The sequence below is a fragment of the Aotus nancymaae genome, unplaced genomic scaffold (assembly GCF_030222135.1).
Source record: "Aotus nancymaae isolate 86718 unplaced genomic scaffold, 86718_ANA_hifiasm-v0.15.2.pri h1tg000041l, whole genome shotgun sequence".
NCBI lineage: Eukaryota > Metazoa > Chordata > Mammalia > Primates > Aotidae > Aotus > Aotus nancymaae.
Genome location: NW_026988455.1, coordinates 20,648,314 through 20,675,540, shown reverse-complemented (window position 1 = coordinate 20,675,540; position 27,227 = coordinate 20,648,314). Strand labels below are relative to the sequence as shown.

Genomic DNA, 27,227 nt, shown 5'->3' with positions numbered 1-27,227 from the left:
TGAGGCTGTATATTCCCCGCTGAAGCCAAGCTGCACCCTTGGGAGTGCTTCCTGTCGGAGCCAGTACTGTAAGCCCTGCTTCTTGTTCCCTCCACAGTCCTGCGTGTCCTGGACATGCCTTTCTGGTTGGGTTTGCAAAGGTGAGCGACTTCGGCACCTCCTGCCCCTGGTGACTGAGAGACCCTGGGCAGCCTTCTTCTCTGGCTGGAACAGAGCCGGAGCTCGAGCTGTGGGGTGAGGTGAGGAGGGTCTGCAAGGAGGGCAGCCTCTTTAGACTGCACATTTGGGATCCCCCACGGCCCCTCCTAGGAGTCTATCTTGACAATTTGGGAGCCAGAGCTAAGCGTTGCTTCTAGAAGGCTGGGGCAGCATCCTGAGGGGTGACCCCTGCTGCTGCTGTCTTTTTCTGTCTTCCCTGCCCACGAAAGTTGTCTGATCTCAACTTCAGGTTATCTCCTTAGCCTGATGGGAGACTTGACCTTGGTCCTTGTCCTTTGACGGGTCTCTGGAAAAGCTGATTTTGTGGGTGAGTCCCCTGTGGATGGCAGGAAAGTCTCTCCTTATCTGTCCTGAAAGGCTCTTCTAGTTAGTAGCTTCAATTCCACTCATAAGGTGCCCCCTCAGGCTTTCCATTGGCAGGTGTCCCTTCTAATATGTTGGGGATTTTGTGGCTATTTTTATTGAACACCAATTATTGCTTCTTCCCTCTAAAAATATAGAATATCAGAAGGAAGGAAGTGAAAAACACCCAGTATTTCTCCATGAAGAGAACAGATTTTGTTAACACTTTGGTGCACTTTCTTATTGTCAAGCATCACTTAACACCAGGGATGCATTCTGAGAGCTGCATTGTTGGGTGATGATGTTGTCACAGAACGTCGTAAAGTGCACTCACACCACTTCCCCAGCCATGGGTGCCCCTTGGACTAGTTCTTTCTGCTAATGAGAGCCGCTACGGTGTTAATTTTTTCACCTGTTTCCTGCCAGCTGCCTAACAGGGTAGTGGGGCCCTGTGGCCTATGCATTACTGAAGCTCTCAGCCTGGCACATCTTGGGGACCACTCACCTCCGCCAGCACAGTCTGATCAGGCCCCTCACATGGGTCAATTGGCACGGGTTGTACAGGATAGGTGAGCTGAGTGTGTCTGAGTTTTGGTATTAATGAAAACTGGCTGATACTACAGTTCCCCTGGGAGAGTGTGGGTAGGTGGGTTTCTTGTGTCAGTTTTTGGATGATAAACAGGTGGGTGGAGAAAGCAGTTTCCCTTGAAATGAACAAATCACTGTATTCAGGTTTCCTTGGTTGGTTGTGGCTCTTGGGCTCCATAATGGGAAGGCATAGCAGGAGATTTCCTGTGAGTGGCAGCAGGGAGGCCATGCCACTGTGTTTGGATGTGGTGCTAGAGGAAATGTGAGGAAGGGGCTGGGAGGGCCGAGAGGGAAGGCTGCTTCAGGCTTCTCTGCCGAGGCTTGGAAGGCCTGTGTGTTACCCACTCCTGAGGGGCAGCACAGTAGTCAGTGCCCCCAGCCCCTGCCAGCGACTCAGTAGCAGTGAGGAAGACTCAGAGAACTCCCAGTGTCCAGGCCCTCCTCTAAACTCGGCTCTACCCGACATGACCTTGACTTTTGCAGTCAAGGCCTTGATCCTGATAAAGGCTTCTCTCCAGGCTGAGGCTAGGCCAGCAGGTGGGGCTGGACCTGGGTTCTCTGAGACCACTTCCCTCATTCCATAGACTGGGACTCAGTTGCCCACCTTGGAGGGAGAGACGGCTAGAGATGATGAAGTTTAGGAGTGTAGCCTGGGGCCTGAAGTCTGGTGCTAGCACCTGCTGGCTATTGCAGTAATAATTATTAAGTGATAGAGGGAAGATTAATGTTATTTTATTATCCACAAGGACTGAGGACTAAGTCCTGAAATCATTTAGGCTCTGACATCTTTTTCTCCTGGGACCTGTGTATGTTTTTTCTTTGTATCATGCCCTGTACAACTTATTTTTAAAAAAATTTTTTCTTTGTAAGCCAGATAATGGCTTAACTTCTACTTTATGTGAATAGTTTTGTGTGTAATCATAATGCATAGGAAATTTATAATTTCCATTTATAAATGAACAGAAAAGACTACTTGTTCCCGCCTTTTCTGGCAACACAGTGGCAGGGTACTTTGGAAAGCTGAGTCTGTATTAGCAGGTGAATGCTGCCAGGTCAGGGGGTCCTGTGTTCTTATAGTTAGTATTTCTGTTCATGGGCCCAGTGAATTCCTTCCTCTGAGGCTACAGCGGGGAATTTCTTCAATGAGAAAGCTCATGTGTCTTGACCTGGCATCACCCTGCTCAGGACTGCTTTGCTACAAAAGTCCGTCGTGCAGCTTTTGAGTTAGTTCCGTGATAAACCGAGAGAGGCCTTGCTTTCCTGTAGATGCCGCAGAGCTCTGTGCATGCAGTCTGGCGGGTGAGTAAGCTTGGCCCCTGTGGGTGGCGGGGTTTACCCTATGTGAGGGACGGGGAGAACTTGCACCATGGCAGCGTGGGTCAGTCTACACTGGTCAGGGATTTAATCTAATATATTTTCGTATTGTTAATTTTCAAGCATAACCAGGATTACTCTGGTAAACTTAACTAATTTTCCTCAATCACACTTACACGTCACTAGTAAAGTGTCGCTGAATGCCTGCTGTCAGTGGAGAGCTGTTCTGTATTTGGTGCCTAATTGTTGAAGGGTGGGTCAGGCACACTCTAATAGCATACACCATCATGTGCAGGTGAGCATCAAATGCACTTTCAGTGGAACGAGCTTCTGGAGAGCCGGCTAGAATTAGGATTTCTGTTGATCAACTTCTGCCTTTCCTTAAATTTTGGTGGAATTATAGTTCCATTAAAATGATCCTTAGCCAGTCAATTCCCACTATTGATTGTTGATACCTGCCTTCAGCTTGGGAGGGGACAGCGGTACCATGCGTGCCATTGATCTTGGCTTCCCCAGGTCTCAGCTTGGGGCTCAAGGAGGGGACAGCTGTCTGCAGAACAGCGAGCCAGGAGCATGGCACTGGCTGGGAATTGGAGCTCAGTAAGAGGGGCCCTGGGGGCTGGATGCTTGGGATTTAAGAACAACAATGTACATTGTCTAAGTGGGGCCATGGGGAGCTGGCAGGGGAGTCTGGCTTGGTCTCCATAGGGCCTTTGTTGTTCCTTAGGCATCTTTTCATCTAGAAAATGGCCTTTTCTAAGCCTTCATTGCAGCCTGCTTCATCCCACCTGCCTAGCTTTGCTCTGTGGCCTCAGCAGGGGCACTACCCAGGGTGTTGGACCTCCCACCCTTGCACTGCAGCTAGAACCCATCCCAGGCACATTCTCCTTCCTACATATAATATATGTTCTTATAATGTATTTTTTGAACATTTAAAAAATTGGAATATTCAAAATAAAAATAAATTTTTTAAAAATGATTGTAATCATTGCTACTTGGAGATGTTGTTACACTTGTGCTGAATGTCCTTTCAGATGATTTGATGTAGACAAATCATACTTTTTATTAAAAAATTTTTATTTTAAAAACTTGAAGTTTAACATACCTACAGAAAACTACTCAGATCATGAGTATAGCTTAATTATCACAAAGTAAGTGGACCCATAATCCTCCGACCAGTCCCTTCTAGAATCTTCCTCAGCAACTGTTCATGCGTGTCCAAGGGGTGGGCACAAGTGGGCACAAGGGGCCAGTGTTACCTGTTTTCTGAACTTTATGTAAGTAGAATTATACCCATATATGTGTGTGTGAGCGTGTGTTTCTCTTTTTATGAAAATAGGCTCATTCCGTAAGCCCTGTTCTGTAACTTTCTTCGTTTGTAATATGTGATGGCCACAAATCTGTGTCTGTAAATACTGATCTTTTTATAAATCACTGACTGGTTTGAAATGTGTCCCACTGTGTTTAAACCATCTCACTATTGTTGGGCATTTAGGTTATTTCCATTTTATTTATTTTCTTAAGATAAAATCCTGGGAGGGGGCTGGTGGGTTGGAGGCTGAAGGTTCCTGGTTGTCCTGCTGCCCAGCGTGCCCTTGCTGGGTCCCAGCCCTAGCCTCCCCACCCTGGGGGCTTTCCAGCCTCTTGGCCTTGGTACCTCATTGTGGGCTTTGTCCACTGAGGATGGGACCCCCAAACTGACAGCTTGCACCTTGGCTTTGAGCAAATACTAATCACACTTTGTTTTATTTTCCAACAGCGCTGTGTTGTGCTGCGTTTTCTGAAGTTTCCTCCAAATAGGAAGAAGGTAAGATGGGTAGGTTTGCACCCAGACATTACAACAATTATTTAAGAAAACTGATTTTTTTCCCGAGGTAGAAATATTGATGCTAGTTGTAGAATTCAAAGATGATACAAGCATTTAGTGCAGAAAGTGGTGTGTCCATCATTCCTGATGTAAAACTCACTGGGCCCAGCACGTTGACCCATGTGTCACTGTGGTAGTCCACGTGGCGCTCAGCCAGGAGCTGCCCTGGCCTGGCATGCAGGTCCTGTTCAGAAGGCTCTCCTTGTGGCAAGGACCCCAGGACCAGGCAAGCTTTGCCTTGCCGAGTTCCTTAGTACTTGCTGCCTCAGTTTCCCCATCTGTGGAATTGTATGTATGAAAATGGAATCTCCAGTGCTGGGGTGGACATTGCATGGGAGTGTTAAAACACTGCAGTGGGAGGGGGTCGTTAGGTTTCTGTTTGCTGAGTCATTCAAAGAAAATACTGTGGACCACCTGTAGAAAAGCATTGCCCTCTCGTTTTTGGCCACCGAGTTGCAGCTTTCTGTGCAAATCTCTGTTGGTCCTGGGGTGCGCACCGAGTCATGGAGGCTTCCTGCATCCACAGCCCTCTGTGCTCCCCATCTGATACTTGTGGGTCCTTTGCACGGACAAATGCAGCTGAGCTGGGGGTGAGCTTCCGGACGGTGGCTGTCCCTCAGTGGGGGCAGGCGGAGGCTGGGTCTGGTGAGGATATGGTGCTGATGAGTCACTGCCCCTTGAGAGCTCCTGGGAGATGGCAGGTTGGAGCGTCTGAGGTAGAGGTCATAGAAAGGGAGGCCGGGGGGTGGTGGTGGGTGGAAGTGATAGCTGCCTCGTGGGCACAATAGGAAGGGAAAAGAGAGCCATGGGGGAGAGCTGGGGTGTTGCCGTTAGTGGGGCCACAGTGGGTTTGGGGTCGAGCTGGGCAGGCAGAGGAGGATGGGAAGGCCCCACTGTCTTACAGTTTCCACCTCAGCTGCTCAAGAGAAACAGGCCTAGGTGGTTCTGGTTTGTGGAACGCATTCCATGGAAACAAAGTCCCTGCGGCTGCCTCCAGCCTTCTCTGTCCCCTTTGCCCCATTCAGTGACTGCAGAGCTCAAACCACCCTAACTTTAACTCCCCCAAGGCCTGGCATCTGTGGACCTCTTCAGATCTTCTGTGTGGAGTGACCAGGGCAGTGTCTGCCAGGCAACACTTAGCTACATTTCCTCTGTAAATGACATAGTGTGACACACTGTGTGATCAGTGGAGACTTGCATGGTCACTTTTCTGTTGACCAGGGGGGCTTTTTAAATTTTTATTTTGAGACAGAGTCTCACTCCGTTTCCCAGGCTGGAGTGCAGTGGTGCAATCTCATATGACTGCAACCTCTGCATCCCGGCTTCAAGTGATTCTCCTGCCTCAGCCTCCCTAGTAGCTGGGATTACAGGCACCCACCACCACACCCAGCTAATTTTTGTATTTTTGTGGAAATAGGGTTTTACCATGTTAACCAGGCTGGCTTCGAATGCCTGACCTCAGGTGATCTGCTCTCCTCGATCTCTCAAAGTGCTGGGATTATAGGTATGAGCCACCGTGCCTGGCCAGTGGGGATTTTTTTGTCAGAAACTGACCGCAGCTGTACTGGGCCACTGGGTGTGTTCTGGAGTTTTCTGTCAGGTTTAGTTCTGACTGATCTTGTTGCATGAGCACAGGACACCTGCACATGCTGTACCTGGCAGGGCATAGCTGGGTGCGGGCAGCAGGTTCTCCAGAGGCTACAGGGGTACAGGGCAGCTGCTCAGTCCTGGGACCTTCTTGAGCATGAGCCAGGCGCTGGGCACCTCCGGGCCTGCCCTGGACGAGTGCCCACAAAGGCAGGTATCTGCAGGCAGTAGTGAGACTGCCAGGCCAGCCTTTGTGGATGTCTTCTGGAAGCAGCCTACCAGGGGCCCTCTGGGCTTCTCACCTTTGAGACAGGTTGAGGGAGGAGGGGATGATTTCTTGTCTCAGCCGGTTTTATCACCTTATTGACTCTTTAAGAACCTCTGACTGGGGAAAGAATATTCTACATTTAGAGGCTAAAGAGTAAAATCTCTTTAGAGATTGGGATGTGAAATGTCAGAGGTTTTCGAAGCCACATTGCTTGGAAGGTGTATGTAGGGGTTGCTTTGGGAGAAGGGCAGACTGGAGGTAGCAGCAGCACAGTCCTCAGATTGCTACCTTTCCAAGCCTCCGGGCCGGGAAGGGATGCTGGTGGGGAGGGGCACTGGGGACCTTCCTCTGGATCTGAGGGTCGTCACCAGGGTTCTGTCTGTGGCTGGGGCATGCCCCTGCCTGTGGCAGGATCTGTGGTGGTTTTTACCTCTCCCCTTAAGCCAGGCTCTGCTGGGAGGTCCCATCACGAAGGCTGTCCTGTGCTTGTCTCTTACAGACCTCGGAAGAGATATTTCAGCACCTGCAGGACATAGTGGACTTTGGCAAAAATGTCATGAAGGAGTTTTTGGGGGAGAACAACGTTCATTGTGGGGTAAGTACTTTTTATTCATGTCTGAATTCTTGGGCACATTTTGCGTTACCACCACCAACTTCCCAATGATGATGTGGAACTTTGTGCTTAATGATAACCCGTGTCCAGCTAGTCTCCAAGTGTTTCTCATTTGCTGTGCTAGGTGGCAGCAGAGCGGATACTGCAGTTTCTCTTCCTATCTGAGAAGCATGGGGTTCAGAGGGCCCACATGAGCCCCTGCTCTTTAGGGCCCATCTCCACTGGCCCTCCTGGAGGCTCCTGCTCTAGAGTAGCATCCAGTACTACTGAGTCCCAAGGAATGGCTTTCCTCTCTGCCCTTGGGCACCACTAAACACAGGAGGCCCTACATGGGAGGATGGCAGGGCCTGCTGGGGCTGTCCTGAGGGTGGCTCATCACATCTAGGAAGGGCCTTGGCTGCTCAATGAATGTTAAAAGCTGGGGTTTAGAGAAAAGCTGTGCGAGTCCCTGGGCATTGCTGCCTGTGCTGGGGTCTGTGGAAACAGACCAGGATGCCAGCCCTGGCTCACCTCTTGCCTGGGGCTGTCCCCTGAGCAGAACTTTAGTTTTGAGGCCTGGACAGGCCCCTGGGTCCCACCCTTCTGCGGCTGCTGTGGGGCCATGGCGCGCCTCCAGCCTGTTCACTGCGCTGTCGTGGTGTTGGGCACTTTGGGAGGTCACAGTTCTCCTTTTAGGAAGATTCGTGGAGTTTTTCCCCAGGGCATGTCTCTTGGATGGTTCTGTGCCGTGACCAGTTTTCTTCTTGAGGAAGGAACATTCTTGGGGGTGATATCCACCAGAAGCCTCTGTGGCAGGAGGACTCAGGTGGTGATGCCCCTTGTTGGCCAGGGGCATTGGCAACCTGGTGACCTGGTGGGGTGAGCGCTGAGCACTGCTCTGAGGGAGGGGAAAGGACGGGGAGCGTTTCTGGCAGTGAGCACTCTGGCTCTGGGTTTGTCCTCAGTGGGAAGGGTCACAGTAAATGAACCAACAGCATACAGGGCTCAACCCACAAGGCCGCCTTTGAGCGCATTTTCTCTACCTTAAGATACCGACAAAGTGAAGCAGAGCTTGCTTGCACTGCAGGTGAGCGTGTCCCAGAAGGACAGCCACTGGGCTCTGGCACAGTGCGAAAGTGGGCACAGAGCCCATTCCAGGCTGACATGTACCCCTCAGGGTGGCTGCGTCTGCAGGGCCACACAGGGCCATGTGAGGGAAGAACAAATGTGTTGGCAAGTTAGGCAAAGCGTAGTGTTTCCCTCCTGTTTGTTTTGGGGCAAGATCCAACCAGGGACAAGATCCAAGAGACAGGGACAGGCACACCCTGGCTCTGGGCCCTGCCCAGTAGGGGTGGCACTGGTCTAGGCCTATCTCCAGTGCTGGGTTTGGGAGCTGGAGAGTTTAGGAAATGGCGATGGGGTAGAAGCTGCTTGCCTTATTCTTTCATTGTTGCTGGAGGAGTCTGAAAGCCCAGAAGTCCCACCTCGCTGCTGTGGGCCAAATTCTGGTGAGGTTAGACGCTCTCTGGCACTGGCCTCAGCTCCGTTGGAACCTTGCATACTGGCAGTTCTGTGCCATAGCCCAGTTTTCAGGCTGGGCACATGAGGAGTGAAGGGACAGCCAGGCTGGTGGTGTGTTTGTCCTTCTGAGCAGTCATCCCTTTGCCATTTGGAGGGTGATGCCTGGAGGTCCTCCCACATCTCAGCACCCAGGTTACAGGAAGCTCTGTGGGAATTGCAGGGGACAGCTCCAGGAGGGGACTTCTGTGGGCTTCCCTCTGGTCCTCTTAGGTGAATGCCTTATGCAGGAACTGGTTGGTGCCATCCTCACGTGGTTGGACAGTGGCATGGTCCACACTCGACAATGTGGTCGGACTTTTAAGAGGATGCTTACTGTCAGCATTTGTTTGTTTTTGTTTTTTATTTTTGAGACAGGGTCTCGCTCTGTCACACAGGCCGGGGTGCAGTGGTGCAGTCATGGCTCACTGCAGCCTCAACCTCCCAGACTCAAGTGATGCTCCTGCCTCAGACCCCCTCCCTAAGTAGCTGTGACTACAGGTGCACACAACCACACCCAGCTAATTTTATTTATTTATTTATTTGTAGAAACAGGGTTTCACCATGTTGGGCAGGCTGGTCTCGAACTCTTGGGCTCAAGTGATCAGCCTGCCTTGGTCTCCCAAGGTGCTGGGATTATAGGTGTGAGCCACTGCACCAGGCCAACATTCATTTTGACTTTAAACACAGATATGCTTATTATAAAACCAATGATTCACAGCTGTTGAAAATAAACCCAGGCCTGCGTTTCACCTGGGTGACTGTGAGTTCAGGCCGTGCGTGGGCAGACAGCGGTGTGGAAGGTCGTTGCTGGGTATGTGGACCTGAGACCTGCGTGGCTGGGATGTCTCCCAGCCGTATATGCTGTGGGGTGGGGGCCCAGGCAGAGTGAGGGCCTCCTGTGATTCTGGGCTATAGTTCCATACAAGGCATCCAGCATCAGCAGCTGTGCCTTTTGTGCTTTTGCTTTCTTTAAAGTGAAGCAAGAACTTGAACTTCCTTGAGATGATCCGTAGGGTGGAGAAGGCGTGGTCTCAGTGGGCAGGATCCCAACATTCTTAGCCTAGCAGATCTGCTGTGTCCCTTTGAAAATTTTTTAGAAGTCACAATTCTGCCCTCTGGAAACACGATAGGATGGCGAAGATGGTGAGCAATGTGGCTTATATAAAAACCTTTCATTTGGGAAACTGCACAGAAAAGCCATGTGGAGGAAAATTGCTGGACATTGGTTATGCTGCGTGCTCCAGGGCTGAGGAGGCACAAGCCGTCTTCCTGGGATGAGTGATTCCCTCAGATGCCGAGCTGCTCCTCAGGTGGGAGTGTGAGGTCCTCAGGTTGTCTGAGTGGTCAGCAAGGGTCTTCCACATGGTCTAAGAACTGCTCTGGGTCCATAAATCCTATAAAGACCAGAAGGGGCTCAGCCGGGTGCTCTCTGGCGAGGGATGCTGGCCTTGATGCTGGTCACCACTGTGGGCCCAGCCATTCTGAGAGCTGGCCACCCTGATTGCAGTGAAATATTGGTGTCTCTATTTAACCTGGACATGTCCTGAAAATAATAGAACAGGTTTTATTCCCAAAACCCACACACTGATTTTTTTTTTAAGCAGTAAACTTAAAAAAAAAAATAAATACACATAACATAAAAACCTACAACTCAACTGTGTGTAGGTATGCAGTTCTGTGGCATCGTGCTTAGGTCATTATTCAGTTCACACTGAGAATTTCGTGTCTTTTCTTACAGGAAGTTGTGCAGCTACCTTTAGAGTTTGTGAAACAGCTTTGTTTAAAGATACAATCTGAAAGACCAGGTAAGGGTGTTTCGCTTGTTTCACTTACAAATATTGTTTGTGATTTAAAATATTTCATTTGAAAAGTGTTTGAGAGGCTGGGCATGGTGGCTCACGCCTGTAATCCCAGCACTTTGGGAGGCTGAGGTGGGCAGATCAGATCTTGAGGTCAAGAGATTGAGACCATCCCGTCCAACATGGTGAAACCCTGTCTCTACTAAAAATACAAAAATTAGCTGGGCGTGGTGGCGCACGCCTGTAGTCCTAGCTACTCAGGAGGCTGAAACAGGAGAAACGCTTCAGCTGGGGAGGTGGAGGTTGCAGTGGGCTGAGATCTTGCCACTGCACTTCAGCTTGGCCACAGGGTGAGACTCCATCTCAAAAAAAAAAAAAGTGTTTAAAATGATATGTTTGAAACATGCAGTTTTCAGTAATCCTTTTGCCAGAAACTTCATTACATCAGGGTAGAAATCCTGAGAGATCATGGATACAATTCTCTGTATCAGAAAACCAGAGTATGCACAGAATATGTGATGAAGAACCAATTAACACGGGCACAGTGGCTCTTGCCTATAATCTCACCACTTTGGGAGGCTGAGGTGGGCAGATCACCAGGTGTCAGGAGTTCAAGACCAGCCTGACCAACATGGTGAAACCCTGTCTCTACTTAAAAAAAATATACAAAAATTAGCCGGGCATAGTGGCGGGTGCCTGTAATCCCAGCTACTCAGGAGGCTGAGGTAGGAGAATCATTTGAACTTGGGAGGTGGAGATTGCAGTTAGTGGTGATAATGCCACTGCACTCCAACACCAGGCAACGCAGTCAGACTACGTCTCAAATAAAAAAGAGCCAGTTAATACAACAGAAAACAGCATGAGGGAGGAACTGGAGGTGGAGGGTCTGGGGCAGACTTAGGAAAGGAAAGGGTCCCTGGGGGGCCCTGGGAGAGGCAAAAGGAAACTGGGTGACCTGAGCTTCAGGAGGGAGGGCCCGGCCCAGGAGGGTCTGCAGCCCTGGCAGCTGCCCCCAGCTGGAGGCTAGCGCAGGTCCATGGGTCCGTGTTCTTCTGAGGAATAGGGAAACCAGGGGCCTTCTGTGGCATCACCTTCCCCATCTCCATGCCGTCCTTCCCCAATCCCCTCCCATCCCTTCACCCCTCCCTTTCTCCCCCATCCCCACCCAATCCCTTTTCTGCACTTGCTGGTGGCCTTACTGATAGGAACCAGGTCAAAGCTTTTTTTTCAGTCAGTCATCAAAGAGAGAAATTTCATGAGTTGAGGATGGAAGTGCCTCTGCCCGGAGCACAGCCAGGCAACGAGGGTGTGGAATTGGCCAGTATCAAATGTTTTCCTGATTTGATTTGGAAAATGAAAGCAGACCATTCTCTGGGTCTACAGTCTCTGGCTGGGGCAGGGAGGAGTGGGCTTCACGCTGTGGGAAAAGTTGGGGAGGCGAGAAGGCCACAGGACAGTGGCTGGGCTCCAGTTCTTCCTCCCAGTGAAGGCAGTCTGAGGCCGGCTCTAGGGTGCTGCCTGCGACTGCTCTGATACTCAGCCTGCCATTTCATAACAACCGTGGGAGGTCTAACCACACCACAGTGATAAGAAGCAGTCTTGGAGTAAGGCTCGTTATGTTAAAGGAGGAAAGCCTATCCCTGGGGTGCCTGGAACAGGCTTATTTGGCTCTGTTCACACCACAGCTTCCAGCAGATTTGGTGCTGGGGAAATACTGGTGCACTGGGAACTGGGAAGGGCCTAGATGTGAGAAAAGGTAGGGCCTGCAGCCCCCTCCTCTTCAAGTTCCTGGGCTAAGGGTGTTGTGGAATTAGGGGGCCATCCCCAAGACCACCCTAAGGATTGCTAATATGCTAGAAGGACCAACAGAACTCACTGTTTTACTCATGCCTATGGTTTATTACAGGAAAAAGATAAAGATGGAAGCAGCCAAGGGGAGAGATGCAGGGGTGGGGTCTGGGAGAGACCTGGCATGAGCTTCTGGGTGTCCTCTCCCCAGGAATTGTGTGGACAGCATTCACTCTCCTATCAACATGGAATGTGCCCACCAGGAAGCTCACCAGGTCTTGGTGTCCAGAGTTTTCACTGGGGCTAAGGCACATCGACATGGCTGACCATCCGTGTGGCTGACTACAGTCTCCAGCCCCTCCAATGCTTTAGCTGATACCACAAGGCCTGAAGCTACCCCTTCCATAAACCAAGTTGTTACTGTGTATGTCCCACAGTCCCCAGGGAAACATGAGGTTTTCATCAGGCACAGAGATGATACCCAGGAATCAGGGACAAGGTGGGGCCTGTCTTGGGTAGGGGTCATCTCATCTCTCTCACTGACCCTGCTCTGTGTGACCCTTGCTCTGTTTTCCAGAGTCTCGCTGTGACAAGGACCTGGACACTCTCAGTGGTTATGCTATGTGCCTTCCCAATTTAACCAGACTTCAGACCTACGACTTTGCAGAGCACCGGCCAATTCTGTGTGTAGAGATTAAGGTGATCTGTCGAGGGGGAGATGGTGTGGGGAAAGGGGAAAGGTCAGTCCTGGGTAGTGAGTCCGAGAGTTGTGTGCCTTGGGTTCTAGTTCCCACTGAAGTGACTGGTACGCACCCTTGGCTCCTGGAAACTCCACTTGCTTCTCCCTTCCACAGCCCCGACTTGAATGGTGATTCCTGCCATGTCTCCTAGACCCCAGGTTTATGCTCATTCCTGGTAGCTCATGACAGGAGACCCCACCCACCCTGCATGCCTGGGCTGGAACAAGCTCTAGTTGAGGGTCACCAGAGGGAAGCGTATTGGGGCCCCCCACCACGTTTTGCTCAGAGGGCACAGCTTGCCGGGGTCCCCTGGCTTTCCTCTGTGCCCCTCCCTGCTGGCCTTGCCTGTTTGGTGCTTGGCTGCTGCTCGCTGTGCTGCAGGAGCCCCATCCACAGGTTCCCTATGGACTGGCCTCTCTGTGTCCTGCTCGGGATGGATTTTCCTGGAGGTACAAAGGCCAGTGTGACCCTCAGAGGCACTGACATGTCATGACCAGGAGTCCTGAATTTCTCTGGCAGTGGGGGCCAGATGGGCCAGGGGCCCCCTTGCTTCAGCTCTCTGCTACCCATGTCGTGGGTGGCTGTCAGGGTCCCTCAGGAAGTTGCCTCGCATGTTCTGGACTTTGTTCTCCTCCTCCAACTCTAAGGCAGCAATTTCTGGGTCACACTCTTGGCCTGAGCTCATGCCTCATGGTTCTCCTCAGTTGTGGGTGGATGTTCTGCTCCAGCCATGATCTCCAGTGCCCTAGGCTCAGCGCAGGCCTGTGTATTGTGTATGCTCAGAGGCTGCAGCTTTTAGAGGGCAGTGGGGCTTCCTTGACCTTCTGGGAGCCTAGTAACTGTCAGATGGGCCCCTGTCAGGCCACATGCTAGTGTCAGTAGGAACAATGGTTCTGCTTCTTGGAGTTGGCAGTCCTGGGTCCATCTCTACTCCTAGAGTCTTGCAGTCACAGTCTTGAATGAAAGCACGAAGCTACTGTGTGTTTTACTTGTGTTAAGCCAGCATAGAGGCACCACTGACCCTCCTCAGTAGGAGTTCTGGCCATGGGTCCTCTAGCAGAGATGTTTGTGTGATCTGGTGCAGGAAGTGTTCTTGCTGGGAGCTGCAAATGAAAACAGCTTCTGAGGCCGTTCATACCTAACAGTTGCTGCACTCATTATCTTGTAGTCAGTGATGTGTCTACTTAGAGGTATATGATTTCTTTCTAAATATTTTTTCTCCTCATTTGTTTATTTTACAGCCAAAATGTGGGTTCATTCCCTTCTCGAGTGATGTCACGCATGAGATGAAACATAAGGTCTGTCGTTACTGCATGCACCAGCACCTCAAGGTGAGGAGAGCCAATGCCCAGCTGTGGGTTACTCTGGCCTCTATGCAGAAGAGCTGCACGCTGGGATTCCGGGCTGAGGCACGGCCACCCAGTTTTCAGAAGAGTAAAAGAAAATATGGATACTTTTAGTTGACATTTTATTTCACAAGTGATTCATGTTCACCTTTTTTATTTTTTAAATTTAGAGACAGGGTCTATGTCACCCTGTCAGGCTGGAGTGCAGTGATGCAGTTATACTCACTGCAGCCTCAATGTCCTGGACTCGAGCAGTCCACCTGCCTTGGCCTCCCAGAGTGCCTGGTGTGAGCCACTGCGCCCAGCCCATGACCAGATTCACTCCTTTAAAATATGTAATTCAGTGGTTTTAGTCTCTTCATAAGGTTGTACAATCACTTCTATCTAGTTGCTGACATTTTTATCACTTCAAAGCAAACCCATGTCCCTGTTAGCAGTCACTTTCCATTCCCCGTTCCTGCAGTCTCTTGGCAACCACCAGTCTACTTTCTGTGTCTGGATTTCCCTATTCTGGACATTTCATATAAATAATATCACAGTATGTGACTTTTTGTGACTGCCTTCTTTTACTTTGCATGATGTTTTTGAGCTTCATCCATGTTGTGACATGTGTCAGCACATCATTCCTTTTATGGCTGAATAATACTCCATTGCATGAATGTACCATGTTTTGTTTATCCATTTATCTGTTGAATGGAATTCCAGTGTGTGGGTTGTTTCTGCCTTTTGGCTATTGTGAATAGTGCTGCTGTGAAACTTTGTGTAGGTACTTGTTTGATTCCCTGGTTTCAGTTCTCTGAGGTAGATTCCCAGGAATAGAATTGCTGAGTCTTAGAGTAATCCTGTGTTTAACTTTTTGGGAAACCTCCACACTGTTTTCTACGGCAGCTGGACCACTTTACATTCTTAGCAGCAATGTGTAACAGTTCCTGTGTTAGTCCATTTTGTATTACTATAAAGGAATACCTGAGGCTGAGTAATTTATAAAGAAAAGAGGTTTATTTGGCCCACAGTGCTGCAGGCTGTGTAAGCATGGCAACCGCATCTGCTCAGCTTCTGGTGAGGCCTCAGGAAGTTTAAAATCATGGCGGAAGGCAAAGGGGGAGCCAGAGTATCACATGGCAAGAGAAGGAGCAAGAGAGAGAGGGAGGAGGTACCAGGCTTTTTTAACAGCCAGATCTCTGTGAACTCATAGAGTAAGAACTCACTAATTATTGTGAGGACAGCACCAAGCCATTCATGGGGGATCAGTCCCCATGACCCAAACACCTCCCAGTAGACCCACCTCCAATTCTGGCGGTCACATTTCAACATGAGATTTGGAGGGGACAAAACATCCAAACCATATCAGTTCCAATTTCTCAACATGCTTGTGGTTATTGCCATCCTAATGTTTGTGAGGTGGTATCTCATTGTGGTTTTGGTTTACATTTCCCTAAATGATGTGATATTGAGCATCTTTTCATGTGCTTATTGTCCATTTTGTATCTTCTTTGGAGAAATGTCTATTCAAGTTATTTGCCTTTTTGTGTGTGTGTGTGTGTGTGTGTGAGAGAGAGGTCTTGCTCTGTCACACAGGCTGGAGTTTAGATCTGTGATCACAGCTCACTGCAGCCTCTGCCTCCTGGGCTTAATGGATGCTTCCACCACATCAACCTCTTTAGTAGGTGGGACTACAAGCGCATGCCACCACACTCAGCTAATTTTTGTATTTTTCGTAGAGATGGGTTTGGCCATATTGCCCAGACTGGTCTCAAACTCCTGAGCTCAAGCTGTCTGCTCATCTTGGCCTCCCAAAGTGTTGGGATTACACGCATGAGCCAACATGCCCAGCCATTGGCCCACTTTTAAATTGAGTTTTTTTTGTTACTGAGTTGTAAGTGTTCTCTATATATACTGGATAGTAAAGCCTTATGAGATGTGTGATTTGCAGATATTGTCTCCTATCAGTTGCCTTTTTTCTCTGTGGATAGTGTCCTTTGTGCACAAACATGTTTAATATTGATCAAGTCCAGCTTTTCTATTTTTTCTTTTGTTACTTGTGCTTTTGGTGTCATATCCAAGAAATCATTGCCAAATCTAATGTCATGAAGCTTTTCCCCTATGTTTTCGTCCAAGAGTTTTAGATCTTACATTTAGATCTTTGAGCCATCTTGAGTTAATATTTGTATGTAGGGCTAGGTATGTGTCCAACTTTATTCTTTTTTGTTTGGTTATCCAGTTTTCACCACACTTGTTGAAAACACTGTGTTCCTCCAAATAATAGTCCTGATACCCTTGCTAGAGACCTTTTGGACATATATATGAGGATTTATTTCTGGGTTGTCTATTTTAGTCCACTGGTCTATATGTATGTCTCTGTGCCAGTACCACACAATTTTGATTACGGAAGCATTCTAATATGTTTTGGAATCAGGAAGTATGATGCTTTCAGCTTTTCATCTTTTTCAAGATTATTTTAGCTATTTGGGACCACTCATGCTTACATCTGAATTTGAAGATTGGTTTCATTTCTGCAAAAAAAGGCTGTTAGAATTTTGATAGAGATCACATGAATCTAGATCACCTGCGGTATTACTGTCTTAACAATAGTAAGTCTTTTTTTTTTTGAGGTGGAGTCTCACTCTGTCACCAGGCTGGAGTGCAGTGGCACGATCTTGGCTCACTGTAGTCTCTGCCTCCCAGATTCAAGCAATTCTTCTGCCTCGCCTCCTGAGTAGCTGGGACTACAGGCGTGTGCCACCATGCCTGGTGAATTTTTGTATTTTTAGTAGAGATGGGGTTTCGCCATGTTGGCCAGGATGGTCTTGATCTCTTGACTTCAAGATCCGCCCACTTGGTCTCCCAAGGTGCTGAACAATAGTAAGTCTTATACTCTATGAACGTGGGATGCCTTTCCATTTATTTAGGTGTTCAATTTTTTTTCAGCAATGTAGTTTTCAGTGTACAGGTCTTTCAGTACTTTAAGTTTATTCTAGGTATTTTATTCTTTTGGAATATTGTAAATGTGATTGTAAATGAGCTGCTTCCTTAATTTTCTTTCGGATTTTTCATTACTGATACATAGAAGCAACTGATTTTTGTGTGTTTATCATATATCCTCTGACTTTGCTTAATTTTTAAATTAGCTCTTGGAGCTTTCTTGTGGGTCTTTGGATTTTTCTGTATGTAGGATCATATCATTTGTGAATAGAGGGTTTTACTTCTTTCTATCCAATTTGGATGCCTTTAGCTTGTCCATTTCTACTAAGAAATCATCTGAGATTTTGATAGGGATTCTATTGAATCTGTACATCATTTTGGGAAGTATTGCCATCTTAACAGTATTAATATTTTCAGTGTGAACATAGAATTTCTTTCTGTTTATTTAAGTCTTTTGTTTCCTTCAATGGTGTTTTGTATTTTTTCATGTATAAGTCTTATACTTCTTTTGTTAAATTCATTGCTAAGGGTTGGGCATGATGGCTCATGCCTGTAACCACAGCACTTTTGGAGGCTGAGGTGGGTGGATCACTTGAAGACAGGAGTTTGAAACCAGCCTGGTCAACATGGCGAAATCCTGTCTCTACTAAAAATACAAAAATTAGCCGGACATAGTGGCTCGTGCCTGTAATCCCGGCTACTTTGGAAGCTGAGGCATGAAAAACCCTTGAATCCAAGAGGCAGAAGTTGCATTGAGCCAAGATCATGTCCCTGCACTCCAGCCTGGGTGACAGAACAAGACTGTGTCTCAAGCAACTATAAATCTTTCTGTAAGTAACTGCTTTCTCTTAATCCCATAAATTTTGGCATGTTGTGTTTTCATTTTTGTTTACTTAATTCTCTGATTTCTCTTTTGATTTCTTCTTTGACCCAATGATAATTAGAAGTGTTTACTTTTTACATATTTCAGAGTCAAATTTCCTTTTGTTATTGATTTCTAATTTCATTCCACTGTGTTTAGAGAAAACTGTTTGCATGATTTCACTCTTAAAATTTCTCGAGACTTGTTTTGAGGTTTAACATAAGGTTCCTTCCTAAGATGTTCCGTGTTCGCTTGAGCAGAATGTGTAACCTGCTGCTGCTGGATGTAGTTTTCTATAGATAGGTTAGGTCTAGTTGGTTTATAGTGTTGTTCAAGCCTTCTTCCTTGTTGACTTTCTATCTAGTTGCTGTGAGTATTAATTTCACATAATAACTTAAAGAGTATAGTTTAGGTTAATACCAACTCCATTTCGGTTGTAGACAAAAGCTTTACTCCTCTAAAGCTTTGCTATCTCCTCCCACCTTTGTGCTGTTATTGGGATACAAATTAGATGTTTCCACATCATGTTCTGGGCGACACAGATTTATAATTATGACTTTATGCAGTTGTCTCTTAAATTATATAGAAAAAGAGTTACAAAATGTGTTTATACCTTCTTTTATGTTTACCTATGTAGTTACCTTTACTGATACTCTTTATTTCTTCCTGTGGATTTGAGTTACTGTCTAGTATCCTTTATTTCATCCCAAAGGATTCCCTCTATTAATTCTTGTAGGGTATGTTTGCTAGCAACAAATTCTTTTAGTTATGGTTTATTTGGCAATGTGTTAATTTCTCTTTCATTTTCAAAGGATAGTCTTGATAGATCTAGAATTCTTGGATGGCAGTCTTTCTTTTAGCACTGAGGATATGTCATGATCCTGCCTCCTCCTGGCCTCCATGATTTCTAATGAGGAATCAGCTGTTAATCTTAGAGACGGTGCTTTGTATGGGATGAGTCACTTCTCTCTTGCTGCTTTTTAAGATTCTCCCCTTGTCTTTGTCCTGTGACAGTTTGATTATGGTGTGTCTAGGCGTAGATCTCTTGGTCTCTATCCTAAAATTTACCTGTTTTCTCTTCTGCCTACTCAAGTCTGCTCTTGAGCCCCTCTAGTTACTTTTTCATTTTAGCTACTGTACTTTTCAACTAAAGAATTTCTTTCTTCCTTTTTTTTCTTTTTAAACAGTGTCTTGCTCTGTCATCCAGAGTGGACTGCAGTGACATGAACATGACTCACTGTAGCCTTGATCCCCCTGAGCTCAAGCCATCTTCCTGCCTCAGCCTCCACCAAGTAGCTGGGACTACAGGTGCATGCCACCCTGCCCAGCTAGTTTTTAAAATTTTTGTAGGATGGGGTTTTGCCATGTTGCCCAGGCTGGTCTCAAACTCCTGAGCTCTGGCAGTCTGCCTACTTCAGCCTCCCAAAATGCTGGGATTACAGGCGTGAGCCACCATGCCTGGCCAGAATTTCTTTTTGGTTCCTTTTTATAATGTGTACCTCTCTGTTGATATTCTCTATTTGTTGAGACATTATTCTCCTTGTTCATTTTGGTTCTTTGTCCCTAGTTTCCTTTAGCTCTAATCATATTTAGGTTGGTTGAAGTCTTTGTCTAGCAAGTCAAGTGTCTGGGCTTGCTCAGGGGCAGTCTAGAGATTGTTTCTTTTTATTGTATATAGGCCATACTTTGTTGTTTCTTTGCGTGTTTTATGATGATAGCTTGAAAGTGGGCATTTGAAATAATATAATGTGGCCCCTCTGGAGTTAAATTCTACTCCCTCTGCAGGATTTTTAATTGCTGCTTGTTGTAGTTGTTACTGTTTGTTAAGGGACTTTTCTGTGTTAATTTTGTGAAGTGTATATTCTTTGTCATATGTGGCCTCTAAAGTCTGCTCAGTTAGCTTAGTGGGCAGCTAGTGGGTCAATAGATAGTTTCTTCGATGGCAGACATGCCAGAATGAATGTCTCCTAGTCTTTGCTGAGGAGCTCTGTTTATGTGTTGGGGCCCACTCAATATTCACTAAGGTGGTTGATAATTTTGCCTTAGCCTTCACTTCCATGGAGCCTCAGATCAGCTCAGGTAAGAGCTGAGGGCATTCTCAGATCTTCTCTGAGTCTTTGTAAAGGCTTTCCGGATTCCCAGGTATACGTTGGAGCTTTCAGAGCCTCTGTGTACATCTTGTTACTCAGCTTTTCCTTTTTAGCTTTGGTTAACCATTTGCTCTTTATTCACCTTCCAAGGAAACCATCAAGTTAAACAGTTGCCTCTAAATGTTGTTGACAAATGCCCCTGGGGAAAAGGCCTCCTGCATGGGTGAGTTCTAAGCTAGGTCAGTGAAGACAGCCTTGCAAATGTGATCTTTCCGGGAACCCAGAGATAGGTCAAATAGTGACTGTCTGAGAGTGAGGCTTTGGAGATGCCCTGCCCTCTTCTGTGCTGTTTGTGGCTGCCAGGTAGCTGGTTTTCACTGTGATTGCAGCTGCTGGTTTTCAAGGTTCCCTTGGAGCTAGAGATAGGGGGATGGGAATAGGGCATTTAAAGTGCCAACAAGCTTACTGATCTTGGTTAGATTTAGCTGTTTTTCTTAAATAAATGCCTCGTGGATTGTTTCAAGTCTGTGGTAAATTTCCAGACTTCAAAAATTTTGATTGTGACTTTTTAACCAGTTTTCTGATTGCCTTTAGGAGGAGAGAATTTCTGGAGCTCATTGTGCCACCATTTCACCAACATCACCCCTTCTTTTCTTTGTGGTGTGATTACTATCTAAGCTCTTAGGGGAAAGATGGTATGTGAGCCATGACCCTTAGGATACGATTTTCATGGTCACCATTCACTTTCAACATATGTGACAAATTTTTAAGAAATACTTTGTACTATAAAGCACTACCTGCTCATATAACTGGTAACAAAGCACTACCTGCTCATATAACTGGTAACATATGGCATGGAATGAATTGGATGACCCGCCTTCCCAGGTAACTCATGTTGTCAGATATGTTGGCATATCTTTCCAGACTTCTTCCTGTGCCCACAAAAATATGTATGTAATTCAGTGGAAATGAAGTAATCTCTCTTCACATATTCTAATGTTTATATTCCTGTACGTGCGCACACACACACACACACACACGCTCTTACAAAGCAAAAATGGGATCATGCCATATGTACTTTGTCTAACTGCTTTTTTCACTTGATCCTTGAGGATTGTTTGTGAATATTTAGGGCTTTTTCAGTGCATATTTGGATATATGCATGTATATTTTTACATAAGCTTTTTTTTTTTTTAAGCAAAAGTGACATTACACTGTATCTATTGTTCTGCCAGTTGCTTTTTTCCTTGAATAAATCTTGGTGACTTTTAACTCTGCCTCTTTCTGGTTGTGGCTGCATATCATTTATGCATTCCTTCATTCAGTAAATTGCTTGTTGTGTGCTGGCCCCACTCGTGGATGGGCTGTGATTTATTTCATTGTTTCCTTACTGATGACTGTCTCTCTTGGTTTCAGGGTTTGCTGTTATCAGTAAGGCTGCAGTGGACATTCTTGTCTCTGTACCTTTTTGCCCTGTGCTAGTTCTTCTAGGTTCCTTGTAGATTTGCTGAGTCAGGGGACATAGACATTTTAAAGTTTGGTGGATACCACCAAGTTGCCTTTCAAAATGTTATGCCAGTTATCTTCCAACTGGCAACATGACATTTCTTGTTAATGGTTACTGGATATTATAACTTCTAAAGGTTTGTTACTCACATTACCAGAATGTTGCCATGTAATTTGAAGGTGTTTGCTGCTTTCTTCCCTGCTCCTGTGAAGGGCTGGCCTGGGGGCCATGCCATATTGCGTCTCACAGATGGGGCCAATGTTTCCTTGAATGGAAGTCAAGTGGCTCCCTCCCCCATTCAGCGATGTGCACCTGCAAAGGTGGTGGCACCTTTTCCAGGGCAAGGCTTCAGCCCGTCTTCATTGTCTTCATCATTGGTGCTGTTCTGTGTGTTCAGTTGGTACAGTGCAGTCACCAGCACCAGTCACCTCATGCCCTCCTGTTGGTGTTTTCACAGGTGGCAACTGGGAAGTGGAAGCAGATCAGTAAATACTGTCCCCTTGATCTCTACTCAGGGTAAGAGAACACTTCTCCTTTGCCCCCTTGTGTCACATTCCCTGGAGATGGGTAGGGCGAGGACACAGTGCCTGGTGGGGGGTATTTTGTGAGGTAGGAAGTTGGGGAGGGCCCCATTCTGTCTTCAGGGCTCCGCTTCGCCATCAGCGCTGTAGACACCCGGGGCTTTGTGCTCCACCCCTGTCTCTGTGCTCACAGTCTTAGGTGCTTGCTCATGTACTGGTTGTTCCCTCATCCGAATTGTGACCAGATTTGTCTTCTACTTATATCAGAAATCAACTGGTGCTCAGCCTTGACCTCCTAGTCTGGGCCCTCAAAGTTTGGTTGGTTGTGCCTTTGATCTCTCCCTCCTCTGCGGATATTAAAAAGTCTGCTGCTGCGGTGGCCATTTCTGTCTGGGCAAGGCCTGCTTGCAGCCTCTGATCAGGCACCTGAGTTCTACTCCCCACCTTGGCACTGCCTTCACACTCCCTGGCCTTCAGAGCTTTGCTATGTGCCCCACACATTACTCACCTGGGGCAGCCCAGAGTCCAGTCCTGGCCAGAGCCTTTGTGGTTAGGAAGGCAGTAGTGGCTGGGAGCTGGGGAGGGTCAGTCAGCAGTGGGGCCTGGGGTCCAGTGGGCAAGGCCCTGAGGCCAAGGGGGCAGCAGAGGGAGTTGGCAGGACTTAGGGTGGGAGCAGATGGAGGGAGATGGGACCTGGGCAGCACCTGGGATTCAGGGCAGTACTTCCCGGCCTTTCGTCCCACCTTATACCCCCAGGAGAGAGTCCTTGGCCACAGGGCGGTGTGGATTTGTGAGCCTTTGCTGTCCTTTTTGATCAGCACAGCTCCTCTTTCCAATCTCCTTTCCCTCCCTGGGACCCCCATTACCGCAGAGCTGTTCTGGTGAGTCCGGTTTTTCTCACTCAGCTGTGTGAGTTTCTTTACTCGTTCCTCCCACCCTGCCCTCTGACCATTCATTTCGTGCCCCTGCCTTTGTCAGTGCTCAGCACTGCCTCTTGAGTGCGCACCTGGTCGTCACGTCAGTGCTTTTGGTTAGATGCTCTTGCAAACTTCCTGGAACAAAGATCAAACACAGAGTTGTCTTTGGAAGTTAAAAAGTTCACAGACATCAGGAATGTTCATTCAGAAGGTGGCACTGATGCCGCTTGCTCCATGGCTTCTGCGAGGCTAGCAGTGCACTCACCTGTGGGTCCCATGTGGATTTCCCTTTGCACCTAAAGGCTGTTAAATTGTGAAGCATTCGTAATAAAGATTAATAGTTGATAATTTATTAAATTGTCAGAACATAAGTAGGGAACCCTCCCTGGAATGTTGTAGAATGCAGGCTTTCGGGAGTCAGCTAGAGAGTACATGGATACTGGGCGCCTTTCTGAGTGTGTGCTCGTGGGCTGTCCTCACTGGCAGGGCCAGACTCTCGTGCCTGCACGGGCAGCTTGACCCCCTGAGGTTCCTTTGTGGAGGTGGGGGAAGAGAGCAGCCTCACAGCTCTTTGCTTGGAGGGTGAGGCTCTCTGGGGCTCCAGCCTCTCCCTGGCTCCCGGCACCCACTCCATGGCCCGTCACGGGCCTCCTGCTGCCCCTGAGCCTTTGGAAGTTGCGGCAGGAGGAACAGGGGAGGCAGAGCAGCTGTTAACCCCTCTTGGGTCAGGCTGTGATGCTGTGGGCCGGGTTCCCACTCCTGTGCCTCAGTTGGGTCCCTCACATCTCCCACAGGCCCAGGGGTCAGAGCCAACCCCCACATCTCTAGTGAGTGTGTGCCAGGCTGTGGAGCTGTGTCTGTGACCCTCTGGGGAGGGAGCCCATGGCAGGGCTGTAGTGAGGGGAGAATGTCACTATTTGGACCCAGCTGGACTCTGGGTTTCCCAGTGACCCCTGGGAGTACCCACACGAGCAGGTGTGTGTGCAGGGACAGGTCAGTTCCAGCTGCTTTTAAAGCATGTTAACACTTTTCCCTTTTAGAAACAAACAGAGAATGCACTTTGCCTTGAAGAGTTTGCTACAGGAGGCACAGAACAACTTAAAGATATTTAAGGTAAGAGCTGCTTTGATTCTATGGTGGTTTCAGGGTAGGGCTGGCGAAGGTTCAGGTGACTTTACAGACAAGGGTGTTGGGCTGGGCTGCACGTTGTGTGTGTCTGACATCCCCTTTGGGGTCCTCATGCCCTGACTGGTTGACCCTTCACCTTTGACCTTTTAGTTCCAGACCTGTCTTTCCCTGACCTTTTTCTGAGTGACTGGGTTTTCCATGACTGTTCCTTCCACAAGTACAATATCTGAGTGACTGTGGGTTTTCCATGACCCTGGGGTGCTCGACCAAAGCCCCAATAACTGCTGAGTGGGCCTTGGTCTGTCGTGATGAGCAGATGGGTAAACCATTGGTGAAGATGGCTCTGGCACTATCTGGGCTGGCATCACCTGGCCTACTGCTGGCAGTGGTGTCCAAGGGGGAGCAGATGGGGTTAGGGCCAGGCAGGGTTGGGGTGTCTGTGGAGGAGAGGCTGGGGGGAGAAAAGGGGATGAGATGTAGGGCAGGGCAGGCCTGGGTGGCAGTTGGGGTGCTGGGCCCATGTTGAACATGTATCCTCTGGGCTCCCCCTTGTCATCACCCCAGTCCCAGTTGTAGCCTCATAATCCATCACACATAAGTGACACCTGGGGAAAGAGTCCTGGAGAGCTGACAGCCATGGCAAGTGGATCCTTCAGAGGAGGCAGGGCTGTTGAGCACGAGCCTCTCAGCTTCCTGTGTGCTGTGGTCTCGACAAGGTGACTGGTGAACTGGAAGCCCTGGCCCCTCTCCTCACTGCTCCACGTGGCTGGCGTCCTGCTGCCCGGTTGGATGCCTCTCAGCAGTGGGTGGATGGGGCCTGCTCTTGACCTGCCTCCCCAGGTCTTACTTAGACACCCCATGGTACTGGCTGCTGGGCAGTGAATTGGCTTCATTCGCTGTCTGCCTCCACCTTCCCAAATCCGGGAAAGGATAACATATTTCACAGGCAGTTTTTATTTCATATTTATGTAATTTATTTTTATAAACTCAATATTTAAACCCTGAAGATACATTCTGTTTCATCAGGGATTTGTTTGAAGCCTGTTATAAGACTGGCATGTTATCCCAAGTGGACCCTTTTCTGACCCATCTGGCCTGCACCTAAGGTCTCTGGGGCCTGGAACTCTGGCTGGCTGCTGATTCCGTTAAAATCAGCTGGAAAAGTCTCGAGGTTTAGGATTGTTTAAAAAGAGTTGAAAAGGGGATGGATTCAGAGAAGGGATGCAGAATGACATTTTAAGATAACAGGGCAGCGCCAAGGCACATTGCCTACTGTGCATTCCATCAGCTCTCCTGCTGATCTGGTCTGGTTCAGTATTCAAACCCAGCAAGGCAGAAAACTGAAAGCTCTGGAGTTCCAGGTGTGGGCCAGGTCCAGCACTTTGGGAGGCTGAGGTGGATGGATTGCTTGAGCCAGAAGTTCAAGATCAGCCTGGGCAACATAGCAAAACTGTCTCTACAAAAAATAAAAAAATTAGCTTGGTGTGGTATGTCCACCTGTGTTCCCAGCTACCTGGGAGCCGGAGGTGGGAGGATTGCTTGAGCCTGGGAGTTGAAGGCTGTAGTGAGTCTTGATTGCTCCATTGCACTCTAGCCTGGGCAACAGAATGAGACCTTGTCTCAAAAACGTGAAAAATTAAGTAAATAAATAAGATTCAAAGAGTTGCTACTTTCCTGGGGTTGGCTGCTATCAGGGGCCTTTCCCCTGGGCACCACTCAGACCCCCATGAGTCATGGTATCGACTCCCCGCTGGGCATTGCAGTGGATGTCCCTGCCTGTGCCCTGGGTATGTATGAATCTGAATGTTGATGTTGTAAGGAATTTCTTTGCTGGGCTTGATTTCAAAAGGTAGAACAGTCTTGAGCATGGACGTTTCCATACTGGTGATGCCAGCAGCTTCTCCCTGCTTCTGGCTCAGCTGCAGCATCCAGCACTGGGGTCATCCTGGGCGTGGCCTGAACCCCAGGACACGCTCATCTGTGGTGCTGGTGCTGACTGCCATCCTTGTGTTTGCCTGCTCAGGGCCAAGCCAAGGCCCTCAAGCTCTTGAGTAACTGGGCTGGTGGCTTTGGGAGTTTGTCACTTGTGGTGAGCATTTGCTCTTGGCTTCTAAATGTACTGTGTATCATTGTCTGGGGGGCGTTGGTCAGGCCAGGGCACTGCTCTTTAGTTTTTGAAACCTTTTCTTCTTTTTCATGTCTCAGGATTTGCTGCTTGGTTGATAGCATGGCTCGTGAGGGTGGGTTTCCCTGGAGAAGCTGGAATATGCAGCGGCCACAGATGGGTTCGACAGTATCAGGGCCCTTGGCTCTCACCCACTGCCTGGCCTGCTGGTGGTGGGGACTGAGGTCTTTTCCTACAAGCTTGGTGGTTTGACGTTTCCCTCTCTCTTATCCCTGCCTGAAGAATGGTGAGCTGATTTATGGCTGCAAAGATGCCCGGAGCCCCGTGGCTGACTGGAGCGAGCTTGCACACCACCTGAAGCCGTTCTTCTTCCCTTCCAATGGCCTGGCCAGTGGGCCCCACTGCACAAGGGCTGTGATCAGGGAGCTGGTGCACGTGATCACGCGGGTACTGCTGAGCAGCTCGGACAAGGGCCGGGCAGGCACCCTGAGACTGGGGCTTGGGCCTCAGGGCCCGCGAGTCTGTGAAGCCAGCCCCTTCAGCAGGAGCCTGCGCTGCCAAGGTAGGGCCCAGCCTTCCCCAGGTAGGCGGTGGGGGCTGCAGGGGCCTTGGGACTCTGCAGTCCCCATGGGTGGCCAGGAGGTCAGCAAAGCCTCCTGGGGGATCTGGGGATGCCACCTGGTTCCACCAGGGCTCCCAGCACAGGGCCTAGCTGCCTCTCACCCCCAGATGCAGACTTCCTTTCTTGCTTTTAATCTGCGTCTGTAAATTGCAGGACACATTTGGGCTGTAGGATTTCCCCCCAGAATATCATCCATATGTTGTGGTCTTCTCTGGGTTGTCGAATGTTTTCAACCATGTTATCCTGTTGGATCCTCATTGCAACCATGGGGACAGGTTTTCCTTGGCTTGTTCCTTAGACGGGGAGGATTGAGGCACAGAAACCCTTCAGGGCTGCGTCCTGCCATAGTGGGGTGTCTTCACAAGTCTAGAGGAAAGAGACAGACCCGTGGGGCCTGTGGACTGTGGGACACCTTCCTTGCAGACAGGAGGGTGCAGAGCTGGGCCCTGGCCGCTGCTGTGTATCCTGACGTCTCATGAGCTGAGCCTGCTCATGACTCTTGGCAGCCCACAGAAACCCCATG

The 27,227-nt window shown here is 48.5% G+C and overlaps 1 protein-coding gene across 1 annotated transcript in view; it reads left to right on the top strand.

The window, feature by feature from the left end:
- Positions 1-27,227, top strand: part of IPPK (inositol-pentakisphosphate 2-kinase) — a 58,222-nt gene that overhangs the window by 5,603 nt on the left and 25,392 nt on the right. Inside the window, exons 2-9 of the mRNA XM_012472193.3 lie at positions 4,223-4,270; positions 6,685-6,780; positions 10,076-10,142; positions 12,502-12,623; positions 13,906-13,995; positions 21,849-21,907; positions 23,870-23,942; positions 26,365-26,644. Coding sequence (XP_012327616.1) covers positions 4,223-4,270; positions 6,685-6,780; positions 10,076-10,142; positions 12,502-12,623; positions 13,906-13,995; positions 21,849-21,907; positions 23,870-23,942; positions 26,365-26,644 — 835 coding nt within the window. The remainder of the gene's footprint in view (positions 1-4,222; positions 4,271-6,684; positions 6,781-10,075; positions 10,143-12,501; positions 12,624-13,905; positions 13,996-21,848; positions 21,908-23,869; positions 23,943-26,364; positions 26,645-27,227) is intronic.